The sequence below is a fragment of the Alosa sapidissima genome, chromosome 6 (genome assembly GCF_018492685.1).
Source record: "Alosa sapidissima isolate fAloSap1 chromosome 6, fAloSap1.pri, whole genome shotgun sequence".
NCBI classification, from domain to species: Eukaryota; Metazoa; Chordata; class Actinopteri; order Clupeiformes; family Clupeidae; genus Alosa; species Alosa sapidissima.
The window spans coordinates 13257062-13283719 of NC_055962.1; the positions used below are offsets into that span (position 1 = coordinate 13257062).

General features: G+C 41.4%; 4 protein-coding genes across 5 annotated transcripts in view; 2 read left to right on the forward strand and 2 right to left on the reverse strand.

Moving 5' to 3' along the window:
- Positions 1–1119: 1119 nt before the first annotated feature.
- On the reverse strand, positions 1120–3902 carry LOC121712166 (heat shock protein HSP 90-alpha 1-like). The gene is made up of 3 exons (XM_042096254.1): positions 3249–3902; positions 1916–3123; positions 1120–1814 (listed from the first exon to the last, which is right to left on the reverse strand). Exons 1-3 carry the CDS (start codon positions 3754–3756, stop codon positions 1371–1373), a joined length of 2160 nt encoding a protein of 719 aa, XP_041952188.1. The 5' UTR covers positions 3757–3902; the 3' UTR covers positions 1120–1370.
- Positions 3903–5355: 1453 nt separating this feature from the next.
- On the reverse strand, positions 5356–8292 carry LOC121712165 (heat shock protein HSP 90-alpha 1-like). Its single transcript, XM_042096253.1, has 3 exons — positions 7679–8292; positions 6346–7553; positions 5356–6250 (listed from the first exon to the last, which is right to left on the reverse strand). Exons 1-3 carry the CDS (start codon positions 8184–8186, stop codon positions 5807–5809), a joined length of 2160 nt encoding a protein of 719 aa, XP_041952187.1. The 5' UTR covers positions 8187–8292; the 3' UTR covers positions 5356–5806.
- A 1455-nt stretch (positions 8293–9747) lies between these two features.
- Positions 9748–12631, forward strand: LOC121712164 (heat shock protein HSP 90-alpha 1-like). Its single transcript, XM_042096252.1, has 3 exons — positions 9748–10401; positions 10527–11734; positions 11828–12631. Exons 1-3 carry the CDS (start codon positions 9885–9887, stop codon positions 12269–12271), a joined length of 2169 nt encoding a protein of 722 aa, XP_041952186.1. The 5' UTR covers positions 9748–9884; the 3' UTR covers positions 12272–12631.
- A 195-nt stretch (positions 12632–12826) lies between these two features.
- Positions 12827–26658, forward strand: part of mmut (methylmalonyl CoA mutase) — a 37775-nt gene continuing 23943 nt past the window's right edge. Inside the window, exons 1-7 of one of the 2 annotated variants that reach the window (XM_042096247.1) lie at positions 12827–12903; positions 13546–13969; positions 14166–14533; positions 14845–15002; positions 16334–16505; positions 21415–21663; positions 22903–23014. In XM_042096247.1, coding sequence (XP_041952181.1) covers positions 13564–13969; positions 14166–14533; positions 14845–15002; positions 16334–16505; positions 21415–21663; positions 22903–23014 — 1465 coding nt within the window. In that variant the 5' untranslated portion in view covers positions 12827–12903; positions 13546–13563. The other variant, XM_042096248.1, reaches the window with a different exon arrangement.

The window sequence follows — 26658 nt, forward strand, 5'->3', positions numbered from 1 at the left end:
ACAGAATCCTAGGAAACCATTTACATTCTTCACAGCTGCTACTACTGTTGAGCATATTAGAATATGAATTCAGAACGCTTCTGTAGTCTATTCAAATAGTATTTTGGCTGAAAGGCAGAACTTATTTATTAAAGGCGAGAATTATTTTTATTATTTTAGGCTGATTTTTTTGTTAACAATCACAAACCCTTGCAAAACTGTTTAAATAGGTTTTATATGTGACAAAAAAGCTGACTTTGGATCTAGAAAAGGTCATATTGTCAGATGTCATAAATGTGACATTTAATATGGATCTGACAGTGGAAATGTTGGGTTAAGAAATCATAGCACTTTGCTCTGTGCATTTTGTGGTTCAGTGGTAGTTTGCATACTATACAAATAATACACATGGACTTTATTTTGATTAATTTTATTCAAAATTATAATACAAAAATAGCACTGGATGGCAAAAAATGGTATACAATAAATACATATTTTCAGTAGAAATGAAGTTCTTCATTTAACCAAATAAAAAACAGAGATAGAAAATATTGTGAGTACTTATTGAAGCCAACATTAAAACCTAAAGACAAGCTATGTGTACCAGTACTGAAATTTAAGAGACAAGTATAAAACTGTTAAACGTTAAATAGTGCCTTAAACAGTCTCTTAATCTACTTCCTCCATTCTTGAAGTGTCGTCATCATCCCCCTCAAGAACAGGCAGGAATGGTGAAATCCTGCTAATGGTATGATTCACTGTCTATGCACAGCCATTTGGTTGATATAGAAGCAACAATTCTGACCTTGCGTTTACGCTCTTGGTATGTGTTCTGAAAAGGCGTGGAAAGATTTATCCAATCACAATTCATAACATAGGATACAGCCAATCATATTCGTCAATTTCTGTGTGGTGTGTGCGCAAGACTGACCTCGCCCGTAGTGGAGTTGTAAGTAGTGAAGAATTATGTCAGAGATCTCAATGCGTTCGTCCTCTGACCTCTTAATCACAATAATGTCATGAAGCAATATTGAGACACTGAAAACGTGAGAAATGAAGACAACGAACTATCTTTCAAGTTGTTTTATTTAGTTTCTTATAATTTACATATAAAATAAAACAATAAAAAATAAACACTTTTACAGAAATCAACCTTCAACTTAATAGTTTAAAACAACTACAAATTGTTTGCTCAATAAAATAGTGAAACATTTTAAGTCTCTATATCTCTGCCAGTAGTATATGTACAACTGCTGTTTCTCACATAATCATTTCTCAATGCTAAAATTTAGTTTGAACAGATATAACATTTGTTATATAAAACAAATTAGGATGATAGATTACAGGTGAATAAAAATTTGAGTTCACTGTCAGCTTTACAAAAACAGATTTTAGTCAACTTCTTCCATTCTTGAAGTGTCGTCATCATCACCCTCAAGAACAGGCATGTCTTCCTCAGGCAGAGGGATGTCATCCTCAGGGGAGCCGTCATCATCAATGCCAAGGCCCAGCTTGATCATTCTGTAGATGCGGTTTGCGTGTGTCTGAGGGTCCTCCAGTGTGAAGCCAGATGAGAGCAGGGACGTCTCAAACAGCAGGATCACCAGGTCCTTCACGGCTTTGTCGTTCTTGTCAGCCTCTGCCTTTTCTCGGAGGGTTTCGATGATGGGGTGTAGGGGGTTAATCTCCAGGTGCTTCTTTGCTGTCATGTAGCCCATGGTGGAGTGGTCCCTCAGGGCCTGGGACTTCATGATCCTCTCCATGTTGGCCGTCCACCCATATGTACTGGTAACAATGCAGCAGGGCGAAGCAACCAGGCGGTTGGATACAGCAACCTGTTAGTGAGTGAAAAAGATATTAGTTACATCTGTACTTTCTATATATCAAATAACCTTCAGCATCTGTACAGTTTTTTTTTTTTTTCTGCACTATTTACTTTCTCCACTTTTTTGTCCAGGATGTCTTTCATGATCTTGCACAGGTTTTCAAATTTCGTGTTGAGCTCCTCTTGTTTCTTCTTCTCTTCCTCATCCTCCGGAAGCTCCAAGCCTTCCTTGGTTACCGACACAAGATTCTTCCCATCATACTCCTTTAGCTGCTGGACACAGTACTCATCAATTGGCTCAATCATGTAGATGACCTCCAGGCCAGCCTTACGAAGACGCTCCACAAAGGCTGAATTGGCCACCTGCTCCTTGGTCTCACCGGTGATGTAGTAAATGTGCTTCTGGTTTTCCTTCATGCGTGACACATAGTCCTTCAGAGACACCATCTCGTCTGCGGAGTTGGAGGTGTAGTAGCGCAGCAGCTCTGAGAGCTTCTTGCGGTTCTGGGCATCCTCGTGGATGCCCAACTTGATGTTCTTGGAGAACTGCTCGTAGAACTTCTTGAAGTTTTCCTTGTCCTCAGAGATTTCGGTGAAGAGCTCTAGGCACTTTTTGACCAGGTTTTTGCGGATGACCTTCAGGATCTTGCTCTGCTGCAGCATCTCCCTAGAGATGTTCAGGGGCAGGTCCTCAGAGTCCACCACACCACGGATGAAGGTCAGGTACTCTGGAATCAGATCCTCACAGTTGTCCATGATGAAGACCCTGCGCACATACAGTTTGATGTTGCTTCGCCTCTTCTTGCTCTCAAACAGGTCAAAGGCGGCTCTCCTAGGGGCGAAAAGCAGGGCTCTGAACTCCAGCTGACCCTCAACTGAGAAGTGTTTGACAGCCAGATGGTCCTCCCAATCATTAGTGAGGCTTTTGTAGAACTCTCCGTACTCCTCGTTGGTGATATCGTCAGGGTTACGTGTCCAGATGGGTTTGGTCTTGTTCAGCTCCTGGACGTCGGTGTACTTCTCCTTCACCTTCTTCTTCCTCTTATTTTTACTTTCTTTGGTGTCCTCGTCTTCATCTGCTCCAATGTCCTCAATTTGAGGCTTGTCTTTGTCCTCTACTGTGTCCACCTCCTCAATGTTCTCCCCCTCCTCAAGGTCGACCTCCTTCTCCCTTTGTTTCTGAACATAGAGTGTGATGGGATAACCAATGAACTGGGAGTGCTTCTTCACAACCTCCTTGATTCTCTTCTCCTCTGTGTATTCTGACTGGTCCTCCTTCAGGTGGAGAATGACTTTGGTACCACGCCCAATGGATTCACCTAAGTTCACAAAACAATATGAAGCACTTAGTTGTAGGAACAATGTTGTACCGCAAAAAGATAATAAATGATTTTTAATAGTTTCAAATGTATTTTTAATCTATTTTCACAAGGCGATGACATACCCAAATCAAGTTTCACTGTAAAAGAGCCTCCAGCAGCAGACTCCCATATGTACTGCTCGTCATCGTTGTGTTTGGTGATCACGGTCACTTTCTCAGACACCAGGTAAGCAGAGTAGAAACCCACACCAAACTGCCCGATCATGGAGATGTCGGCTCCTGCCTGCAGAGCCTCCATGAAGGCCTTTGTGCCAGACTTGGCGATGGTGCCCAGGTTGTTGATGAGGTCAGCCTTGGTCATGCCGATACCAGTGTCAGTGATGGTCAAAGTGCGAGCATGCTGGTCTGGAGTGATGTCAATCTTCAGATCCTTGCAGGATTCGAGTCGGCTGGGGTCTGTCAAACTCTCGTATCTGATCTTGTCCAAGGCATCAGATGAATTTGAGACCAGCTCTCTGAGGAAGATCTCTTTGTTGGAGTAGAAAGTGTTGATGATCAGGGACATCAACTGTGCAATTTCTGCCTGAAAGGCAAAAGTCTCCACATCCTCCATTGCATTCTGTGCTGGCATTTTGAAAATTCTGAATAAAATGCTAAGCAATAAAAAAAAGACTGTTTAATATATTACTACTTCTCTGCTGTTCCCAATCAGTGAGCTTCTCTGTGATTTGGTATCTTCTCACACCACATGCTGAAGACACACTGTCTTTTTATACTTGGTGGACTTTTCTGGAAGCTCCCATTCAGAAGGAGTGCTCTTACTCGCACATGCAGTGCCTTGAAAAGAACTCACAGAGCTGGGTTGTGCAAGTGTCTTATTACCATCTTCCTTCTATGGCTCTGAGACCACACAGGCAAGTGTTACTTATGGAAAGAACCTTCCAGATACTACGAGAGTACTCTGGGCATATATCTATGTCACAGAGGACCTACTCCAAATGCACAATATGCTCCAATGCCTAAGCACATTTCAGACTATGCTTGGGTTCATTTTTTAAATCATTAATTTATGCCATTCATTATTTAATGATAAACTAAGCAATAGCTGTGTTAATACAAGTGAAATATCCTAGTGTATTGTAGTTTATTTCAAAATGAGCGGTTTAAAGAAAATATTACATGGTGATAGCATAATTTGAAATGTCAGATATAGTACCGGTACATGTTATTTACTTCAAAATGATGTAAAATGTAAAGAATAAAAAAATAACACATGAATAAACGAGTAAGCATGTTATCAACATATTGGAGGCATTAAAGAGATATCTAGAGATTGCCAGCAGTGAAATTATCTAAAGAACATACAAAAGCCTCTCCGTATTGCTCTGTGGTAAACACCAATGAAACTGATATGTATGTAATAATGCCTGCACACCTATGCATTTGGGCTAGTTATTCAATTTAAAAAACAGAAACTGGGTTTAAAGCTGACTGGGATGAGCAAAGAAAAAAGATGTAATGCCGTATCAGCACTTAAGGCAAAGATTATAAAAGTTACTTGCATTGTCATATTCTCTTCAGACTTAATAGCGACTACTACTATTGTTCAGTTATCTCCTTTAGATCATTTATTGGATCTGTGGATGACAGTGGTGGAGCAGTAAACATGCTTTAAGGTCAGGCATTTAATATTTTAGTTATAAAATCACTTCAAATGACAAAACTCTCAAAAGTGCAACAATGACATTAACCACAATTAACAAAACACTGTCTGAGCCATGTTTCATTATAATCACATTTGCAGACTCATTGCACTTATTCATGGAAACATCCTTTTTTAGTCTTGATTCTAAATACGTGTTAGAGCAAACAGATAGTGATGGTTCTGCCTAATCTTTATCATTCTGTGTTAATACAAAACTAGAAAGCTCACCAAGGCATGTTCAGTGCTGCTTGCTATATCTCTAATATTAAGTCATGGTGGGCTTAATCTTTTTTAAGTCTTGCCATTGCTCAGTATGAGCTACTTAGACATTACATTTTATAATTGGTATTGGTGAGCAATTTATAACCAATTATTGATTTTTTTGGAAAATCTAGGAATAGAAATGATCAAGTCAAAATGTTTTTTTTTCTTTGACAAAATCTGTTGTTATGTTCTTTGTACATCTATCTGTTGTATTGCTTGTGCCTGTAATGTTTCTTGAGAACAATCACAAACTCATGTAAAACTGTTTGAATTAGTTTTATATGTGACAAAAAAGCTGACTTTGGATCTAGAAAAGGTCATATTGTCAGATGTCATAAATGTGACATTTAAGATGGATCTGACAGTGGAAATGTTGCGTTGAGAAATCATAGCACTTTGCTCTGTGCATTTTGTGGTTCAGTGGTGGTTTGCATACTATACAGATAGTACACATGAACTTGATTTTGATTAATTTTATTCAAAATTATAATACAAAAATAGCACCTGAATGGCAAAATGGCATACAATAAATAAATATTTTTACTAGAAATGAAATTCTTCATTTAACCAAATAAAAAACAGAGATAGAAAATATTGTGAGTACTTATTGAAGCTAACATTAAAACCTAAAGACAAGCTATGTGTACCAGTACTCAAATTTAAGAGACAAGTATAAAACTGTTAAACGTTAAATAGTGCCTTAAACAGTCTCTTAATCTACTTCCTCCATTCTTGAAGTGTCGTCATCATCCCCCTCAAGAACAGGCATGTCTTCCTCAGGCAGAGGGATGTCATCCTCAGGGGAGCCGTCATCATCAATGCCAAGGCCCAGCTTGATCATTCTGTAGATGCGGTTTGCGTGTGTCTGAGGGTCCTCTAGTGTGAAGCCAGATGAGAGCAGGGACGTCTCAAACAGCAGGATCACCAGGTCCTTCACGGCTTTGTCGTTCTTGTCAGCCTCTGCCTTTTCTCGGAGGGTTTCGATGATGGGGTGTACGGGATTAATCTCCAGGTGCTTCTTTGCTGTCATGTAGCCCATGGTGGATTGGTCCCTCAGGGCCTGGGACTTCATGATCCTCTCCATGTTGGCCGTCCACCCATATGTACTGGTAACAATGCAGCAGGGGGAGGCAACCAGGCGGTTGGATACAGCAACCTGTTAGTGAGTGAAAAAGATATTAGTTACATCTGTACTTTCCATATATCACAATACCTTCAGCATCTGTACAGTTTTTTTTCTGCACTATTTACCTTCTCCACTTTTTTGTCCAGGATGTCTTTCATGATCTTGCACAGGTTTTCAAATTTCGTGTTGAGCTCCTCTTGTTTCTTCTTCTCTTCCTCATCCTCCGGAAGCTCCAAGCCTTCCTTGGTTACCGACACAAGATTCTTCCCATCATACTCCTTTAGCTGCTGGACACAGTACTCATCAATTGGCTCAATCATGTAGATGACCTCCAGGCCAGCCTTACGAAGACGCTCCACAAAGGCACAATTGGCCACCTGCTCCTTGGTCTCACCGGTGATGTAGTAAATGTGCTTCTGGTTTTCCTTCATGCGTGACACATAGTCCTTCAGAGACACCATCTCGTCTGCGGAGTTGGAGGTGTAGTAGCGCAGCAGCTCTGAGAGCTTCTTGCGGTTCTGGGCATCCTCGTGGATGCCCAACTTGATGTTCTTGGAGAACTGCTCATAGAACTTTTTGTAGTTCTCCTTGTCCTCAGAGATTTCGGTAAAGAGATCCAGGCACTTCTTGACCAGGTTTTTGCGGATGACCTTCAGGATCTTGCTCTGCTGCAGCATCTCCCTAGAGATGTTCAGGGGAAGGTCCTCAGAGTCCACCACACCACGGATGAAGGTCAGGTACTCTGGAATCAGATCCTCACAGTTGTCCATGATGAAGACCCTGCGCACGTACAGTTTGATGTTGTTTCGCCTCTTCTTGCTCTCAAACAGGTCAAAGGCGGCTCTCCTAGGGGTGAAAAGCAGGGCTCTGAACTCCAGCTGACCCTCAACTGAGAAGTGTTTGACAGCCAGATGGTCCTCCCAATCATTAGTGAGGCTTTTGTAGAACTCTCCGTACTCCTCGTCGGTGATATCGTCAGGGTTACGTGTCCAGATGGGTTTGGTCTTGTTCAGCTCCTGGACGTCGGTGTACTTCTCCTTCACCTTCTTCTTCCTCTTATTTTTACTTTCTTTGGTGTCCTCGTCTTCATCTGCTCCAATGTCCTCAATCTGAGGCTTGTCTTTGTCCTCTGCTGTGTCCACCTCCTCAATGTTCTCCCCCTCCTCAAGGTCGACCTCCTTCTCCCTTTGTTTCTGAACATAGAGTGTGATGGGATAACCAATGAACTGGGAGTGCTTCTTCACAACCTCCTTGATTCTCTTCTCCTCTGTGTATTCTGACTGGTCCTCCTTCAGGTGGAGAATGACTTTGGTACCACGCCCAATGGATTCACCTAAGTTCACAAAACAATATGAAGCACTTAGTTGTAGGAACAATGTCGTACCGCAAAAAGATAATAAATGATTTTTAATAGTTTCAAATGTATTTTGAATCTATTTTCATAAGGCAATGACTTACCCAAATCAGGTTTCACTGTAAAAGAGCCTCCAGCAGCAGACTCCCATATGTACTGCTCGTCATCGTTGTGTTTGGTGATCACGGTCACTTTCTCAGACACCAGGTAAGCAGAGTAGAAACCCACACCAAACTGCCCGATCATGGAGATGTCGGCTCCAGCCTGCAGAGCCTCCATGAAGGCCTTTGTGCCAGACTTGGCGATGGTGCCCAGGTTGTTGATGAGGTCAGCCTTGGTCATGCCGATACCAGTGTCAGTGATGGTCAAAGTGCGAGCATGCTGGTCTGGAGTGATGTCAATCTTCAGATCCTTGCAGGATTCGAGTCGGCTGGGGTCTGTCAAACTCTCGTATCTGATCTTGTCCAAGGCATCAGATGAATTTGAGACCAGCTCTCTGAGGAAGATCTCTTTGTTGGAGTAGAAAGTGTTGATGATCAGGGACATCAACTGTGCAATTTCTGCCTGAAAGGCAAAAGTCTCCACATCCTCCATTGCATTCTGTGCTGGCATTTTGAAAATTCTGAATAAAATGCTAAACAATAAAAAAAGACTGTTTAATATATTACTACTTCTCTGCTGTTCCCAATCAGTGAGCTTCTCTGTGATTTGGTATCTTCTTACACCACATGCTGAAGACACACTGTCTTTTTATACTTGGTGGACTTTTCTGGAAACTCCCATTCAGAAGAAGTGCTCTCACTCGCACATGCAGGTTGAAAAAATCTCACAGAGCTGGGTTGTGCGGGTGTCCTATTACCATCTTCCTTCTATGGCTGTGAGACCACACAGGCAAGAGTTGCTTAAGAACCTTCCAGATACTACGAGAGTACTCTGGGCCTATATCGATGTCACAGATGACCTACACCAAATGCCCAATATGCTCCAATACCTAAGCACATTTCAGACTATTAGGCTTGGGATCATTCTTTAAACCATTCATTTGTACCATTCATAATTTAATGATACACTTAACAATAGCTGTGTTAATACAAGTGAAATATCCTAGTGTATCCTAGTTTATTTTAAAATGAGTGGTTTTAACAAAATATTACTTGGTGATAGCATAATTTGAAATGTCAGATATAGTACATGTTCTTCACTTCAAAAATAACACATGAATGAACGAGTAAGCATGTTATCAATATATTGGAGGCATTAAAGAGATACCTAGAAATTGCCAGTGAAATTATCTAAAGAACATGCAAAAGCCTCTCCATATTGCTCTGGTGTGCTTGTAAACACCAGTGAAACTGGTATGTATGTAATAATGCCTGCACACCTATGCATTTGGGCTAGTTATTCAATTTGAAAAACAGAAACCAGAAAAGAGCTGACTGTGGGGTGAGCAAAGAAAAAAAGATGATCATAATCACATTTAATTGCATGACTCAAAAGCATTTGCAGACTCATTACTCATATTCATGGAAAAATCCTGTTTTAGTCTTGATTCTAAATCAGTGTTACTACAGCAATCAGATAGTAAGTAATATGGTTCTGATTAATCATTATCATTCTGTGTTAATACAAAGACTAGGAAACAGAAAGCTCACCCAGGCATGTTCAGTGCTGCTTGCTATATCTCTAATATTGAGTCATGGTAGGCTTAACCTTTTTTTAAGTCTCCCCATTGCTCAGTATGAGCTATTTAGACATCAAATTGTATGATTGATATTGGTAAGCGATTTATAACCAATTACTTTTTATAACAATATTTTTTTTTTAAATCCAGGAATAGAAATGATCAAGTCACGATGAATTTTGTTCATTCACAAAATCTGTTGTTATGTTCTTTGTACGTCTATGTGTTGCATTGCATGTGCCTGTAATCTTTTCGAGATAATTCCCATGAGTGACATGCACCCCCTGTTATCTCACGGCAGAGGAAGCACATAAGAAATCAGACACCCCTGCGAACCCCCCCACCCCCCCCCCCCCCCTCTCACACACACACACACACACCCCCTCCCATAGAGAAGGAAGCGAAGCGCACAGCACAGTCTGGATGTGTCTGTGCAGAGGGAGAAACTTCTAGAAACTTAAACCAAGTATTAATAAGGCTGCAGCAGGCTGGCAGCTCTGCAGAAACACTGAGCCAAGTGAAACGTTCATCAGAGTCCAAAGGAAGGACATATCCCAATAGGCCACACAGGCAAATCACATTAGGGAAACTCTTTGAAGTGATTTTATTGCACAAATTTAACATACAAAATGCCTGAGAGAAACACAGCAAACACTACGGAGGATGTGGAGACATTTGCTTTCCAGGCAGAAATTGCGCAGTTGATGTCCCTGATCATCAACACTTTCTACTCCAACAAAGAGATCTTCCTCAGAGAGCTGGTCTCCAATTCATCTGATGCCTTGGACAAGATCAGATACGAGAGTTTGACAGACCCCAGCCGACTCGAATCCTGCAAAGATCTGAAAATTGACATCACTCCAGACCAGCATGCTCGCACTTTGACCATCACTGACACTGGTATCGGCATGACCAAGGCTGACCTCATCAACAACCTGGGCACCATCGCCAAGTCTGGTACCAAGGCCTTCATGGAGGCTCTGCAGGCTGGAGCCGACATCTCCATGATCGGGCAGTTTGGTGTGGGTTTCTACTCTGCTTACCTGGTGTCTGAGAAAGTGACCGTGATCACCAAACACAACGATGACGAGCAGTACATATGGGAGTCTGCTGCTGGAGGCTCTTTTACAGTGAAACCTGATTTGGGTAAGTCATTGCCTTATGAAAATAGGTTCAAAATACATTTGAAACTATTAAAAATCATTTATTATCTTTTTGCGGTCCGACATTGTTCCTACAACTAAGTGCTTCATATTGTTTTGTGAACTTAGGTGAATCCATTGGGCGTGGTACCAAAGTCATTCTCCACCTGAAGGAGGACCAGTCAGAATACACAGAGGAGCAGAGAATCAAGGAGGTTGTGAAGAAGCACTCCCAGTTCATTGGTTATCCCATCACACTCTATGTTCAGAAACAAAGGGAGAAGGAGGTCGACCTTGAGGAGGGGGAGAACATTGAGGAGGTGGACACAGCCGAGAACAAAGACAAGCCTCAGATTGAGGACATTGGAGCAGATGAAGACGAGGACACCAAAGAAAGTAAAAATAAGAGGAAGAAGAAGGTGAAGGAGAAGTACACCGACGTCCAGGAGCTGAACAAGACCAAACCCATCTGGACACGTAACCCTGACGATATCACCGACGAGGAGTACGGAGAGTTCTACAAAAGCCTCACTAATGATTGGGAGGACCATCTGGCTGTCAAACACTTCTCAGTTGAAGGTCAGCTGGAGTTCAGAGCCCTGCTTTTCGCCCCTAGGAGAGCCGCCTTTGACCTGTTTGAGAGCAAGAAGAGGCGAAACAACATCAAACTGTACGTGCGCAGGGTCTTCATCATGGACAACTGTGAGGATCTGATTCCAGAGTACCTGACCTTCATCCGTGGTGTGGTGGACTCTGAGGACCTTCCCCTGAACATCTCTAGGGAGATGCTGCAGCAGAGCAAGATCCTGAAGGTCATCCGCAAAAACCTGGTCAAGAAGTGCCTGGATCTCTTTACCGAAATCTCTGAGGACAAGGAGAACTACAAAAAGTTCTATGAGCAGTTCTCCAAGAACATCAAGTTGGGCATCCACGAGGATGCCCAGAACCGCAAGAAGCTCTCAGAGCTGCTGCGCTACTACACCTCCAACTCCGCAGACGAGATGGTGTCTCTGAAGGACTATGTGTCACGCATGAAGGAAAACCAGAAGCACATTTACTACATCACCGGTGAGACCAAGGAGCAGGTGGCCAATTCAGCCTTTGTGGAGCGTCTTCGTAAGGCTGGTCTGGAGGTCATCTACATGATTGAGCCAATTGATGAGTACTGTGTCCAGCAGCTAAAGGAGTATGATGGGAAGAATCTTGTGTCGGTAACCAAGGAAGGCTTGGAGCTTCCGGAGGATGAGGAAGAGAAGAAGAAACAAGAGGAGCTCAACACGAAATATGAAAACCTGTGCAAGATCATGAAAGACATCCTGGACAAAAAAGTGGAGAAGGTAAATAGTGCAGAAAAAAACTGTACAGATGCTGAAGGTATTGTGATATATAGAAAGTACAGATGTAACTAATATCTTTTTACTCACTAACAGGTTGCTGTATCCAACCGCCTGGTTGCCTCCCCCTGCTGCATTGTTACCAGTACATATGGGTGGACGGCCAACATGGAGAGGATCATGAAGTCCCAGGCCCTGAGGGACCACTCCACCGTGGGCTACATGACAGCAAAGAAGCACCTGGAGATTAACCCGGTACACCCCATCATCGAAACCCTCAGAGAAAAGGCAGAGGCTGACAAGAACGACAAAGCCGTGAAGGACCTGGTGATCCTGCTGTTTGAGACGTCCCTGCTCTCATCTGGCTTCACACTGGAGGACCCTCAGACACACGCAAACCGCATCTACAGAATGATCAAGCTGGGCCTTGGCATTGATGATGACGGCTCCCCTGAGGATGACATCCCTCTGCCTGAGGAAGACATGCCTGTTCTTGAGGGTGATGATGACGACACTTCAAGAATGGAAGAAGTTGACTAAAATCTGTTTTTGTAAAGCTGACAGTGAACTCAAATTTTTATTCACCTGTAATCTATCATCCTAATTTGTTTTATATAACAAATGTTATGTCTGTTCAAACTAAATTTTAGTTTTGTCAGCATTGAGAAATGATTATGTGAGAAACAGCAGTTTAGTGTACATATACTACTGGCAGAGATATAGAGACTTAAAATGTTTCACTATTTTATTGAGCAAACAATTTGTAGTTGTTTTAAACTATTAAGTTGAAGGTTGATTTCTGTAAAAGTGTTTATTTTTTATTGTTTTATTTTTATTTATTTTATATGTAAATTATAAGAAACTAAATAAAACAACTTGAAAGATAGTTCGTTGTCTTCATTTCTCACGTTTTCAGTGTCTCAACATTGCTTCATGACATTATTGTGATTAACAGAGGTCAGAGGACGAACGCATTGAGATCTCGGACATAATTCTTCACTACTTACAACTCCACTACAGGCGAGGTCAGTCTTGCGCACACACCACACCACTGAAATTCACGATGAAGAAATTGACGAATATGATTGGCTGTATCCTATGTTATGAATTGTGATTGGATAAATCTTTCCACGCCTTTTCAGAACACATACCAGGAGCATAACAAACGCAAGGTCAGAATTGTTGCTTCTATATCAACCAAATGGCTTTGCATAGACCATGAATCATACAATTAGCAGGATTTCACCATTCGTGTTGTATCCTCCTCAAGTATAAGCTCTTATACATGTCCAAAGCGCTGTCGAGGTTGGCTAATGTGCACACTGCAAGATAGCAAAGCTAACATTGCTTAGTTGGCTAACTTAGATAACGCATGCATTTATATTTAAGAAAACACTTCACAAAAGTAATTTTGGGCAGTAGTGTTTGTTAGCTTCCCACCAAGTATGTGTCTTTGGGTAATTTTGTTCCCGTCATATAATAGCATAGAAGGGAACCTGCTGTTGTGTAACACTTACAATTTCTTTCGTGTCATCAGGGGTGGAAGCTACCTGATCTTCATAGGCTAACCTAATTGTGTTGTAGGTCAACTGTCGTAACTCAAATGGGCCTAAATAATGATCAAAACTATCCATCAGTGTAGTGACCGAAAACAGCCAGCACGGACTACTGTGACGTTGACTACTTTTAACTTGAATTAAAATTATAGTGCCCACTAGTTGAAAAATTATGTCTGCTGGTTGCGTGTTTGTACCTAGTTACACATACATAAATAATGCAGCTAATCTTGGACTTGTGCGTCTTTGCTTTTACAGGTGTGATAACGCAGCGCCATGTTGACAGCACAGAAAGCGTGTGCGTCCTTGGCTGCCCAGCGGTTACTAGTCGCTGCCCGCACCGCTCCCTGTCTAGACACTTATCAGGGCAGACGTTTCTGGACCGCGACAGCGCGGCGCGATGAGATCAAGCTGCACGAAAGCTGGGCTAACCTGGCCAAGAAACAGCTGAAAGGGAAGAACCCAGAGGACCTGATCTGGCGCACGCCGGAGGGCATCTCCATCAAGCCAGTGTACACTAAAGTCGACTCAGCAGCTGGTGCTGATGAACTTCCAGGCGTGTTCCCCTTCACTCGGGGTCCTTACCCCACTATGTACACGTTCAGGCCCTGGACGATTAGACAGTATGCCGGCTTCAGCACAGTGGAAGAGAGTAACAAGTTTTACAGAGATAACATTAAAGGTATACACACACATTTACGCTCATTTGTAAAGGATGGTGCGCCCATCTTTATGTGAACTGATGTATGATAAGTATGCAGATATTTTTCTCTTCACTTTACCACCTGATCAGACCCATGTCCTTGAAAATTGTATGCACCTTATTTCAAGTCTCCACTTAAATACTTAATTTTCCTTCTGCCTCTCCTTGTCTTAAGCTGGCCAGCAGGGTCTTTCCGTGGCCTTTGACCTGCCCACTCACCGTGGATACGACTCTGACAACCCCCGTGTTCATGGTGATGTGGGCATGGCCGGTGTAGCCATTGATACAGTGGAGGACATGAAACTGCTCTTCGACGGCATTCCCCTAGAGAAGATGTCTGTCTCCATGACAATGAATGGTGCAGTCATCCCGGTGTTGGCTATGTTCATTGTGACGGGTGAGGAGCAGGGTGTGGGCAAGGAGAAGTTGACTGGCACCATTCAGAACGACATCCTCAAGGAGTTCATGGTGCGCAACACCTATATCTTTCCTCCGGAACCCTCCATGCACGCCATCGCTGACATATTTGCCTACACCTCTAAGGTACGCATACTGTTTGTTCCATACCCTTTTAGACATACGTATTATTATATTATTACTGTCGATCTATGACTAGATATGAATGACACATGTAGATGTACTGTTTCAGTAAGTTTTGTTCACTTTCCCCCATCATAGGAGTAAGGGTTGTTCTGTATTTTGTTGTCAAATACTGTTTAGAACTTGACTTAATGAAATAAATGATCATAGATCATTTAGGTTACAGTAGCTATTTGTTGGTGTTGGTAGCATCATATTGCATGGCATAGAGATATTTTTGATAGTGATTAATTTGTATAAAACTCTGCCTATAGAACATGCCCAAGTTCAACTCCATCTCGATCAGTGGCTACCACTTGCAAGAGGCTGGAGCCGACGCCATCCTGGAGCTGGCCTACACCATTGCCAACGGACTGGAGTACTGCAGAACTGGGCTCAAAGCTGGCCTGACCATTGATGAGTTTGCACCCAGGTCAGTGTTATGTGTTAGAGAGAGATTCTCCAAAATATTGAAATGCAGAAAAGTCAGATGGTGAAATCAACACTTAAATTGCTGCACAGACAGGCTAACAAAAGAACAAAAAACATAATTATGATTGATTATGATTGTAATCATAATAAAAAAGGATAAATAATTATATTTAATTCAAACAACTAGGGAAGGCAGTTTAATCTGTTGTCATTGTGTTTAATTATGTCACACACTGTCATAAGAGTGATGTGTCCTACATATGTCCAACCCACCATAGGAGATGTAAAATCTGACCGATCAAAAGCAGCAATAGCAGAGATAGCACGTAATGAACGACAATGAACTCTTACCTTTATGGTCTACAAGTTATCCTCAGTTACTTATGGTTAGTCCACTGTTATTTCCGTCATGCAATCTTCTCGATATGAGCTAGTTAGAGATAGATATATAGCCTTGCCATATTCTTCTATCACACAAGTCTGACTTTGTTGTAGCCTATGGACCATGTGCAAAACTTGCGACAACAGGCTTTACCCTTACTAGTGTAATATGCAGTTTCTGGCATCCATAAGAAAAGCATTTGTAGATGAATGGTCACCATAGCTGACTCATCTTCAGGGAATAGCAACGTTGCTCTTCTTCAATAACATGACGCACAACTTTATTTTCATACATTAATTTGATTAAATTGATTTGACTAGGCTACATGGCGATCAAGCACACTGAAAATGTTTTCTGTTCATTGTATCACATTTTATTTTCAGTTGTCAAAAGTTATGGGGGTAAAATTAGTGATGATCCCCAGTTCAGAAAATCATGCTTACGTTTATGTTCACCCTCCAAAAAAGACGCACAAGTCAGCACTCAGTAAACGTAGCATGCCTATGAAAAGGCTTTGCAGTAGGATTGTCCAATGGTCAATCTATTGCTTCAATTTGTGTTTTATGTGACGTGCCAATGTTCATGCTGTTTTGTGCAAGTTTAAAATGTTTAGCGACGGCGTAATTTGTCACCTATGATGAAATTCGATCAATAAGTTCCACTGTTCATGCCATAAACGAAACATGCCTATAATAAGGCTTTGCAGTTGTCCAATATGGTCAATCTATTGTCTCAATCGTGTTTAATGTGACGTGCCGAAGCTACATTCATGCATTATTTTGCTCGTTTGCTCGTTTGAAAATGTTTCTGCGTAATTTGTCAGCTCCTCTTCACGCAAATTTTGCGTGATCTCTTGTTTGAAAAGGTCTACTGACAGTTAAAGAAATGTTTTCTGATCAGTGACAGTAACATAAAAGAATAACACGTCTACCTCTGCTTTTTCCATACAGGTTATCCTTTTTCTGGGGCATTGGCATGAACTTCTACATGGAGATTGCCAAGCTGCGGGCTGCCAGGCGCCTGTGGGCCACGCTGATCAAGGAGAACTTCCAGCCCAAGAACTCCAAGTCCCTGTTGCTACGGACCCACTGCCAGACCTCGGGGTGGTCCCTCACTGAACAGGTACCTATGAGCACAAGCACCTGGTCTACATTAAACGCCAGTGAGAGATGTAAAGGTCCAGCTGCAGAAAGTTTAACGGCTTCTACACACAGTTGCGTTCCGTCGACGCATGCCAGTGGGTGTTCCCGACGGTAGCTATGCAAATGACTTGAAGTATAACCGTAATTTGATTGGTTGGTGCCGTCCGTTGATTGGCCGGTGCCGTCTGTCGGTGCAGCAACAGCTGAACTTCTCAACGCGAGCGACGGGAGAAACGCGACGCAACGGACCCACAATTCAGTTCGGCAACGGATGACGTGAGCCCATGTAATGAATGGGATGCGTCTCCAGCACTGCAACGCACGCAACTGTGTGTAGGAGCCGTTAGTCCTACCATGAACCATTCATCATTATCAACCATTGTTTATTCAGGGGAAAATTGACTGAACATTAAGCTCTTTATGGCAATGCCCTGAGTTTACAAACAAAGAGAATCAAGCAAAAACAATTATGTGCTGGACGGAGAGGTGTGACTCGCCAGTGTACCCAAACATAGCACAGACAGACATGCACAAACAAATGAACAAATAGGCCTAATAAACAGTAAAAATAAAATAAAAATCCTGGTGCTGGACGGAGCGGCATGATCTGCCAGGATACCTGTAACCCAGCACACTTATTGGAAATAATTAGGCTATAATAGTAAAATGTTAATAAATATATAATATAATAATAAAAAATAAATAAAGCAAAACAGACAAAATACACACACACACAAACAGAATTAAATAAAAATAGGCTATATTATGGGCATTGGTGACTCTTCTGGCAATTGAACAACATTGTGTTCTTGAACTGTCCATCGCAAATTCGGCCGCAACATGTGGTCAGGTGCTCTTGCACATCCAACCACCAGGTCTGAGCTCCGGGCAGAGTAAATATTGAAGCCATTCAGCAGATCAGCAGCTCGGTGAATCCCCAAAAGCGACAGATCCTCTATCGCTAGTGTGAAAACCATCACATTTCCATCCGCACTGGTCAGAGGCTGGTTTAGGTAGCTAGCATGACCGCTCAGCAACGGGTTGGTAGACATTGGGTTGACAGAAGTATTGGTTCTGTCTGTGATCTTAACACAGGTGATTTCACAAATTAGCTGGTTCTGGTTAGAATCAACTGGTTTAGTGAATGGTTAATATGTGGTAGGACTTTTACTTTCTGAAGTCAGACTATTATACCCCTGACACCACATCAGTAAAAGACATAAGCTGATTTTAAAAGCAAAATGATCAGAAGAAGCTAAATAAGCCACATAACTCTGGGTTTGAGTGGATCTGACTTAAATTTGGCTTGCTACACATGCTCTGCCATGCCATTATCAGGGAGTAGACTAAAGACAGCATACTGGGTCCACCACACATGATGCATTGGTTTATTCTGGGCCTCCATATTCTCCCCTGTAAAACCATGTCTTAACCAGTTGTGACAAAAGTGAGCAACAGTGACAAAATCCATTTGATTGCATTGTTTTCTGTTGGAATATCCTAACTGGCCCAGAGTCACACAGCATTCTGTTTTTGATCTGAACTTTTGTTGGACGCTCTAATTCTGTCTAATTTCAGTCTATTACGTTGAATAGATGGGGATTGTTCATTCAGTTATTTGAATAAAAACTATACTGAATCAGACCAGTGTAATGGAAGTAAATCATCAATATTATGTCAAACATTTAATTCAGTAATCTCATTGAATTATATGTAGTGACGGAAGGACAGAGAAAAAGAAGTATGTCAAGCATTTCCTTCAGTTATCTCATTCAGTTGTATGTAGTAAAGAAAAGACGTCAGACATCAGAAAAAATAAATACGTCAGACATTCAATTCAGTTATCTCATTAGGATACGTGTTGTGAAGAAGACAGAGAAAAAGAGGTTGGTTTCAGATTTATGCTGAGATATCAGGTCTTAGTAGGTCCTTTTCAGTCTGTTTGATTGAGGCATTAGAATATGTGCCTTTAGTGACCTCTAATGGTCACAGGGGTATCAAGTGAGACAAGTCCATCTGACAATTATGACCGCAGCTATCATAGCGTATCATATCATAGCGTTCATAAAGGACCACGGCCCATGAAACTTGGTGGGCTTGTAGCCCCACTATACTTTCACAGAAAAATTTAATTTGGTCCCCACAAGCACACACACTAACACATACATAAACACACACATGCACGCATGCCCACACACAGAAACAGGCAGGCATGCACACACATATGTTACCAGCCGTATGAAAACCAGCCACATGTCTTCCCAGAGACATTTTGAGTTATTCACAGATTCTGAAAGTGTAGTTTCAAAGCTATCCAATGATGTCACTCATGGAGATCTGATAATATTTGAATAAGTTGTGGTAATTTGAATGTATACCCCTCTGAAAACCTTTTACTGAGAAAACTGGCCTAATAGATTTGGAAATGGTCACCTCACCTGAGTCATAGGAAAGACAATTGTGCTCATTTGCATCTCATTGAGATAAGCCCTCCTCTACCGATATCACACTGTGACATCTGGTATCTGTAGCCCTTCCCCCTACAGGTGTCACTGTGACACCTGGATCTGTTAGCCTGCAGGGCAGAAAGAATTGTAGTGTTGTTAATATTGATGTAGTGTTATTTTCATTAGGCACTTCACTGGACTTGAGGAGAATAATCAGAATTAGAAGGTACTTTATTGAAATGGAAATGCTTTTATTACAAAAGGCCCTGAATAGCATGCATTAATACACAGCATAAGATGTTACAATCCCATAATCCAAGGTATAAACCACATCTAGAAGTTCCTAATAGAAGGCCCAATAACATGTCAATATGAATCCAATAGAAAAATAAGAATAAAGATCCTATACACTAGACAATAAGAATAAAGATACTATGAAAAAGATACTAAATAACAAACAAGGTCCACATGAATGTGCTGAGGCTGTGTGATAAGTGTGATAAGGGTGACAGGGCAGGGACTAACCCTGTTGTACAGGAGAGTTCAGGTATTATTTGGTAAAGTGCAAAAAAGTAAGGCAAGACAGTGCAGTTTTAAGTCAGTAGACTTTGAAGGCAACACTATAAGTCAGAACTAGAGTTAAGTGAATTTAGTCCAGGCTGTTAGAGGGAGGGAGAGACTGTGCATAAAGGCTAACATAGCAAGCAAGAGGCTGTGAAGTCCAATTATTTGGTGAGATCACATCCGCATCCTCTTCTGCATATTTTTCTGTGCACTCTTCTGTGCTGTGACCCTTGGCGCTGGGCACGTGATGTCTTTTGCCTCATCAGCAATGTCAATGTTCAGTCCAGGTGGGACCAGGACAGGAAGACTATCAACAAGGGGCAGAACCGCTGAATTGCGCAGTAGCTGAAATTCCACAGGTTCTGCATCACAGTGACTTTTTGCAAGCGCCACACCTGGTCTCTTGGCATCAAAGCTGTAAGCAAATAACAGGACATTTTAAAAATGGCTAACTATTTCTCATAAAACACCATCATTAAACAATTATTTTTAATATGAACACAATGTGAAAGTTTCAATATAAATACCTGAAGTGCTGATAACTCTTGATCTTTGGAAGCCTTCTGATGTAGGGACTCGGATGCTTCTGCCAGTCGAAGTTCTTGACAAACACTCTGCCATCTGCCGTTCCAACAAGCTGTGGGATATAGACAGGTCATCTACTGGAAACATTAGGCTTAGTTTTTGGTCAAAGTTTTCTCCATGGATTCCTGGTCAGAACCCCTATTGGAACAGATTAAAACTTGGGGCATGTTGAATTTTGTCCAAAAATCCAATATGGCCTCCATATTCCAAAATGGCACATTTTTACACACTTTTTCCTATGCTATGGGGACATTTCCAGTAAAAACTGTCATTTTAGCAAAAAACTGTCATTTTCTATCAAATACATATTTACAGAGGTTAACTGATGATTTTAAAACCCTAAGTATTTTTCTAACAATTTTAAATCATTAAAAAAAATCATAATTTTGTCAGATATAATCAAATTTCCTTCAAACATAACCCTCTTACAGGTTAAATACAGTTCAAATAAATTGGGTACCTTAACTTAAACAGATTAAAACATATGGCATTTAGGCATTTTGTTGTGCTGTAAGAACCACGGTTGAGCTCTTCTGCAATACATCTTGCTTGGTCCATAGCGTCTGATATCTCATGCTCTGCTCCTCTGCTGTATATTAAGTAGCCATGTGTATCGCTTGTAACATGCAGCTGATTGGCCGAAAAAATAATAAAATCACGCACACACAAATGCACACTCACACGCACACACATCCACACACACACACACACACACACACACACACATAAATACGTTTGCACACGCACAAATGCATAAACGCACGCACGCACTCACACGTATGCACACACCCACTTAAACACACACACACACACACACACACACACACACACACACTCCTCATATGTCTTGTACATGAGCACTCTCTCACCCTTGCATATAATTCAGCAACCTTAGGATAACTGACATTTACAATTGCATTTATTAATTTAGCAAACACTTTTCATCTAAAGTGACTTGTCAGTTCTATTACAAGGTACTTCATTGTCCCCGGAGCAACTTGAGGTTAAGTGCCTTGCTCAAGGGCACAGTGGTGGCAGCCACCAAATTGAATTGCATTGAACCCACAACCTTCAGGCAAATGCATTCTAACCCAGCTCCTTAACCACTACGCCACCACCACCTCCACATATTCTATGTGATTTTAATTTTTCAAATAGCACTATTGCTTTGTAGAAACTGTAGCCTAAACATTGAATAGCCAGGGCACTGAGGCCAGGCACAGTGTGACGGCTGCAAAGAAAAACCTCTTGTAAACAACTTGCCTTAATACAACTCCCCTTGTCCCTCCGCAGGACCCATACAACAATGTGATCCGCACGGTCATCGAGGCCATGGCGGCAGTGTTCGGCGGCACCCAGTCCCTCCACACCAACTCGTTTGATGAGGCGCTAGGCCTACCCACCGTCAAGAGTGCCCGCATCGCCCGCAACACCCAGATCATCATCCAGGAGGAGTCGGGCATCCCCAAGGTGGCAGACCCGTGGGGTGGCTCTCACATGATGGAGGCGCTCACTAACGATGTCTACGATGCTGCGCTGAAGGTGAGCGGGACCTCTCTCTGTTTAAAACCTCAACAAACAGAGGTTCTGTAGATCTAGCCAGCACCAGCTACATGGGGCATGTGAACAAAGATGACTATGTAGCTGTAGCTATTGCTGGGCATTATGACCTGCTAAATACCCTACTTTAAAACTATACCATCAACAAGGCAATGTCTCTGGTTTGCCAAGTGGATGATAAAGTTATGATAATTAGGGGTCCAAGCAGAGAAGCTGCTGACATCTCAAGCATATCAGAGCCTTATAGATATCTATAAGGCTCTGAAGCATATGAACCAAACAATCTTTGAACTGTGGTGCACATCATCTAAAGATCATGCTGAAAAAAACATGTTACATGTTTCAAAATTTGATTTGATTGTTCCATTTTGCTCTGTGCTCATTAATGCTAAGATCATTACGTTTACTTTGTACAGTTCTAAAGGGATGAAGTGTGAGATGGAGAGAAATCATATGATTTCATGCATGATTTATTCATTTACTATTTAATTGTTTTTAGTGTGGAAATCTAATCTATATGTATGTGCTCTTCATCATTTAACATAGAATCCAATTAAAACCTGACTGTATATTTTTAATATCAATATCTTGGGATATGCTAGCTTGGTAACGAGAGAGAACTAATGTAACCATTCATTTAGAACTAAACAAACAGCAGTTTGTCCTGTAAGTTGAGAAATGAGTCCATGTGTGGCGTTATCCTTTACATAACCAACGGCTAATTGGGCTCGTCAGTGCGTAGTGTCTATATTTGCTTTCAGCAATAATCTAAAAGTTGTCTTAAGATAGATCAAATTTTAAGAGTAATCCTGTTGAAGAGGAATTGAAGAGATGTCCAGCCAGACCTTTAGAGATCGCCAGTATCCTATCGACACTACCAACATGTCAGCCTGCACTTTTCCATGTGGCTGCCTCTGACACCTCTGTTTTTAACCTGCAGAAAATTCTGAAAAGACGATCGATGCTGTACCAGGAATATTCAATAATGTGTTTTGCGTTTCAACCATTGCCTCTAAGGCCCTGGTATTTTAGGAGTAGTTATCAGTTCCATTCAGATATCAGGACATGAAAGGAAATAACATACATGCACTTAACCGGATTATGCCAGATACAGCAGTTACGGGGAAAAGCATGTACTTCGGTTCAGTTTCTAGCAGTTCTAGAAGGAATGATTTTTTAACCAACATTCTCTCTGTGGGTTCTATTGGGTTTTTCTGACAGTTCATCAATGAGATCGAGGAGATGGGGGGAATGGCGCGGGCAGTGGCTGAGGGTATCCCCAAACTGCGCATTGAGGAGTGTGCTGCCCGAAGACAGGCACGCATCGACTCCGGTACTGAGGCTGGGTTTATTCATTCACTCCCACAGACACAGACACAGACACAGACACAGACACAGACACAGACACAGACACAGACACAGACACAGACACAGACACAGACACAGGCACCTCACTCTCTCAATTTCTCTCTCACTCTCACTCTCTCATTCTCTTTTTCTCTCTCTCTCACTCACACACACACACACATTCAATTTATATAGCTAAGGTAGAACATTCAGCACCATAAGTGGTATTGTATAGATGTGATTATTAATGTGCCATTAATGGACAGTACTGCAGTATTGCTGTGAGATTTTGCAGACTGCATAGATGTCTGGTTACGTGATAATGTAAAATGTATGTGAGAGAGGCAAGAAGAGAACATTGGATGACAGTCATAGATAAGAAAATATATATATATAGAGAAAATAAATATATAGAGGAAATATAGGATATAAGATATGCTTTACATTTACAGTGCCATCCACACATACATACGTAGACACACATAGTCAAGCGAGAGACATATCGTGTAAGAGTGTAGTAGATTATGTAGACGTTACAGAACATATTGACCTGCTTGTGCTATTTACTCTCAACATCTAGGGCTAGGTAATATTTTCAATGTGGTTTAACTGTTTGATTGCGTAAAAGCGATTAGCCTGATTTTGATGATAAAGTTTTTTTCTTTCAGTAATGTTGCATTTGGGGCAGCCGTGGCCTACTGGTTAGCACCTCGGACCTGTAACCGAAGGGTTGCTGGTTCGAACCCCGACCAGTAGGCGCGGCTGAGGTGCCCTTGAGCAAGGCAACTAACCCCTCACTGCTCCCCGAGCGCCGCTGTTGATGCAGGCAGCTCACTGCGCCGGGATTAGTGTGTGCTTCACCTCACTGTGTGCTGTGTGTGTTTCACTAATTCACGGATTGGGATAAATGCAGAGATCAAATTTCCCTCACTGGATCAAAAGAGTATATATACTTATACTTATATTTGACCTTGCCTGGAAATGCTCTTCTGGTGATAAATAGTTTGGGAGTCTAAACTCCCCTTTGCTAAGTTATGCCTGTACGGTAGAAAGCATTGAAGCGAAGCATCTGAAAGTTAGGTCCAGCGGGACATTCACTCAGTCATTTAAGTGCTTATTTAGTCCCGCTGTGTGCTCCAATGTGCCTGAGTTCAAGTTAGCCTGTAGAATGCACCTTGAGGCATATTCTTGAGACATATTCAAGTTATGGCACCATATACCGTTAAATAAAATTAAATTGAGTTAAGATTTTAGTCCTTAGATTCCTTTCCTGTCAGGTAGAATTGGGAATGCCACAGGATGCTCTACTTGGGGAGTATGAAATTACACAATTTGTTGAATGAACCAAGAGCCTTTAATTCTGAAATTCTAGCAGAGTTGGTGGACATATTCATTATGAAATTATTATGGTTATTATTATTATGATTATTTTGAAAGATGGCTGGCATTTACATTTGAATTGTGAAATATTCCTTTAGTCTGTCCCTAACTAAAATGTCTCAATTGTGTGTGAATGTGTGAATTAATAATCTGATGTGTTGACATTTGATGCTGTTCAACACATAATCTCATAGAAAGGTCTGTTTGATCATTATAGTTTTGTCAGCCTGGCAAAAATCACTTCTACTCAGACAAAGAGTCACAAAGGCGTTGTGCACAGGACCCAGACTCCTGATAGCTTTTGCAGTAGAGATAGAGGGGGCGTTCCTACACACAGTTTTACAGATGAATAGCTGTCCGAGTTCCATACAGACGAACCAGTCCACCGTGAAGTCACTTGTCCTTCAGTGTCCCTCACCATTATCTGTTGAATGCCCCGCACTCATGCAGGCACTTACTGTATGTGTGTGTGGGCATATATACATGTGTGGGGCTCTGCTACAGTTCTTCCTCAGTCCCAACATGCTCCCTCCATACATATAACTGTATACAGCAGCATGACACTGCGGTTACATTGACTGTGTCGTTGTGTAAAGACCCCCCCCCCCCCAATTAATGAGAATGGCTGAGTCTGAGTTAGGAACATCAGATGTACCCAGACCCAAAGGCATAATGGGATACAATTCTGCACATGATGAGATTGAAGGGTAATCTGCACTTGTGATGTAAGGACTGCTTTCGAAATGGGGTCACCCTCCTGCCTCATAGCACCCAAATCCTAACAAACACAAACATTTCTAACTCTGTTACACTCACTTCCCCTGAATTTCACCAAATTCGAGCAGCAACCAAATAGTACTTTCAAAGGCAAAAAGTACACTACTTTTTAAACACTAGACAGAGGATCACCAATTACAGGACAGCCAACCACAAAGGTATCCAATAAGGATGAAGTGGAAGAAGAGGTGCACAAACTCTCACACAACCAACCACTGGCAGTAGGGTGCCTTATACACCCCACAAGACCCAGTTACACTGTGTACTAAAGCCACTAGGAAAAGAGAAATAAACAAAACAAAAACAGAACAATTCTCCATAAAGCTAATCAAAAAAGCTTGGACCACATAACCATGTTACCAAACGTGTGTATGACCTAAACTCTAACTATGTCTAATCATGAAAAACCTGAAACACTGACCTGCAGATAGCCTGCATAGAACAATATCTTGTCTTGACATGATGACTTGACTTGAATCAGTCTGTCAACTGGTTTAACTGTGTGGATTATTATGTATTTTCAGACTGTGAGACATAAGTTACTGTGTCAACATTGTTCATGTTATTAGCTTTGTCTGTCTGTGTATATTACTAATATGTGTAGATATAATATTATATATAATCTGTCTATGGATATTACCATATTACTAATATATGAATTAAGCTTAACCAACTTTATTGTAAGGGTCCTATGAGGAGTGGTTCAAATTGGAATAGGCAGAAGCACAGTTTAATAACAAATAGTTAATAATAATAATAATAATAATAATATGTCATTAACTTTTATATTAATATATAGTTATATAGTAGAAATAACTGCTAATTAGTGTCAAAAAGACATTTAGTTACCTATTAACAAATATTAATACAATATTAGTTAATAGATTGTTTTCTATTTGTTAAAACATTAACATAAACAGATTTTATGCAAACTACTAATATTTAATTAAAGGAGAATTCCGGTTGCTGCTACTGGAAGAAACTGGAATCCATGCATTTCCCCTGAATTATTTTTGGAATCTGATTCCTTATCATACCTGTTCATTCTTACTCGTCGCTCGACTTATCGTGACTAAATTCAAGATGGCTGCAAACGCTAAACTTCGTGAAGATAGTGTCTGTATAAATCGTCTTGTAAGTAAACTACCAGTGCTTTTTCAAAGTTCTCAATGTCTCGTTTTAAATGTCAGGGCCCTCGGAAGTCTACCAATGAAGCGTGAAGATACATTGAGCCTCGTAAACAGTGATTTATTTGCATGGCTAGCCCGATGCCGAAGCACCACCATTGAAAAAGCTGTTGGTAGCATCGGCTAACTAGCGCCAGATTTTGGAGTCCAGGGGACAAGCCGAGATGGGCTATGAGACATACGTTCACACTCGGTATCATGTTTTAATACACTTTAGGTCAATATCACACCGGAATTCTCCTTTCATGATGAAAAAACTATTAACTTGTGCCAAATAGATATTTTA

Coding starts and splice junctions, on each gene's coding strand:
- LOC121712164 (XM_042096252.1), top strand. CDS start 9,885: ATGCCTGAGAGAAACACAGCAAACACTACGGAGGATGTGGAGACATTT. Junction 10,402..10,526: donor TACAGTGAAACCTGATTTGG/GTAAGTCATTGC, acceptor TTGTGAACTTAG/GTGAATCCATTGGGCGTGGT. Junction 11,735..11,827: donor TGGACAAAAAAGTGGAGAAG/GTAAATAGTGCA, acceptor ACTCACTAACAG/GTTGCTGTATCCAACCGCCT.
- LOC121712165 (XM_042096253.1), bottom strand. CDS start 8,186: ATGCCAGCACAGAATGCAATGGAGGATGTGGAGACTTTTGCCTTTCAG. Junction 7,554..7,678: donor TACAGTGAAACCTGATTTGG/GTAAGTCATTGC, acceptor TTGTGAACTTAG/GTGAATCCATTGGGCGTGGT. Junction 6,251..6,345: donor TGGACAAAAAAGTGGAGAAG/GTAAATAGTGCA, acceptor ACTCACTAACAG/GTTGCTGTATCCAACCGCCT.
- LOC121712166 (XM_042096254.1), bottom strand. CDS start 3,756: ATGCCAGCACAGAATGCAATGGAGGATGTGGAGACTTTTGCCTTTCAG. Junction 3,124..3,248: donor TACAGTGAAACTTGATTTGG/GTATGTCATCGC, acceptor TTGTGAACTTAG/GTGAATCCATTGGGCGTGGT. Junction 1,815..1,915: donor TGGACAAAAAAGTGGAGAAA/GTAAATAGTGCA, acceptor ACTCACTAACAG/GTTGCTGTATCCAACCGCCT.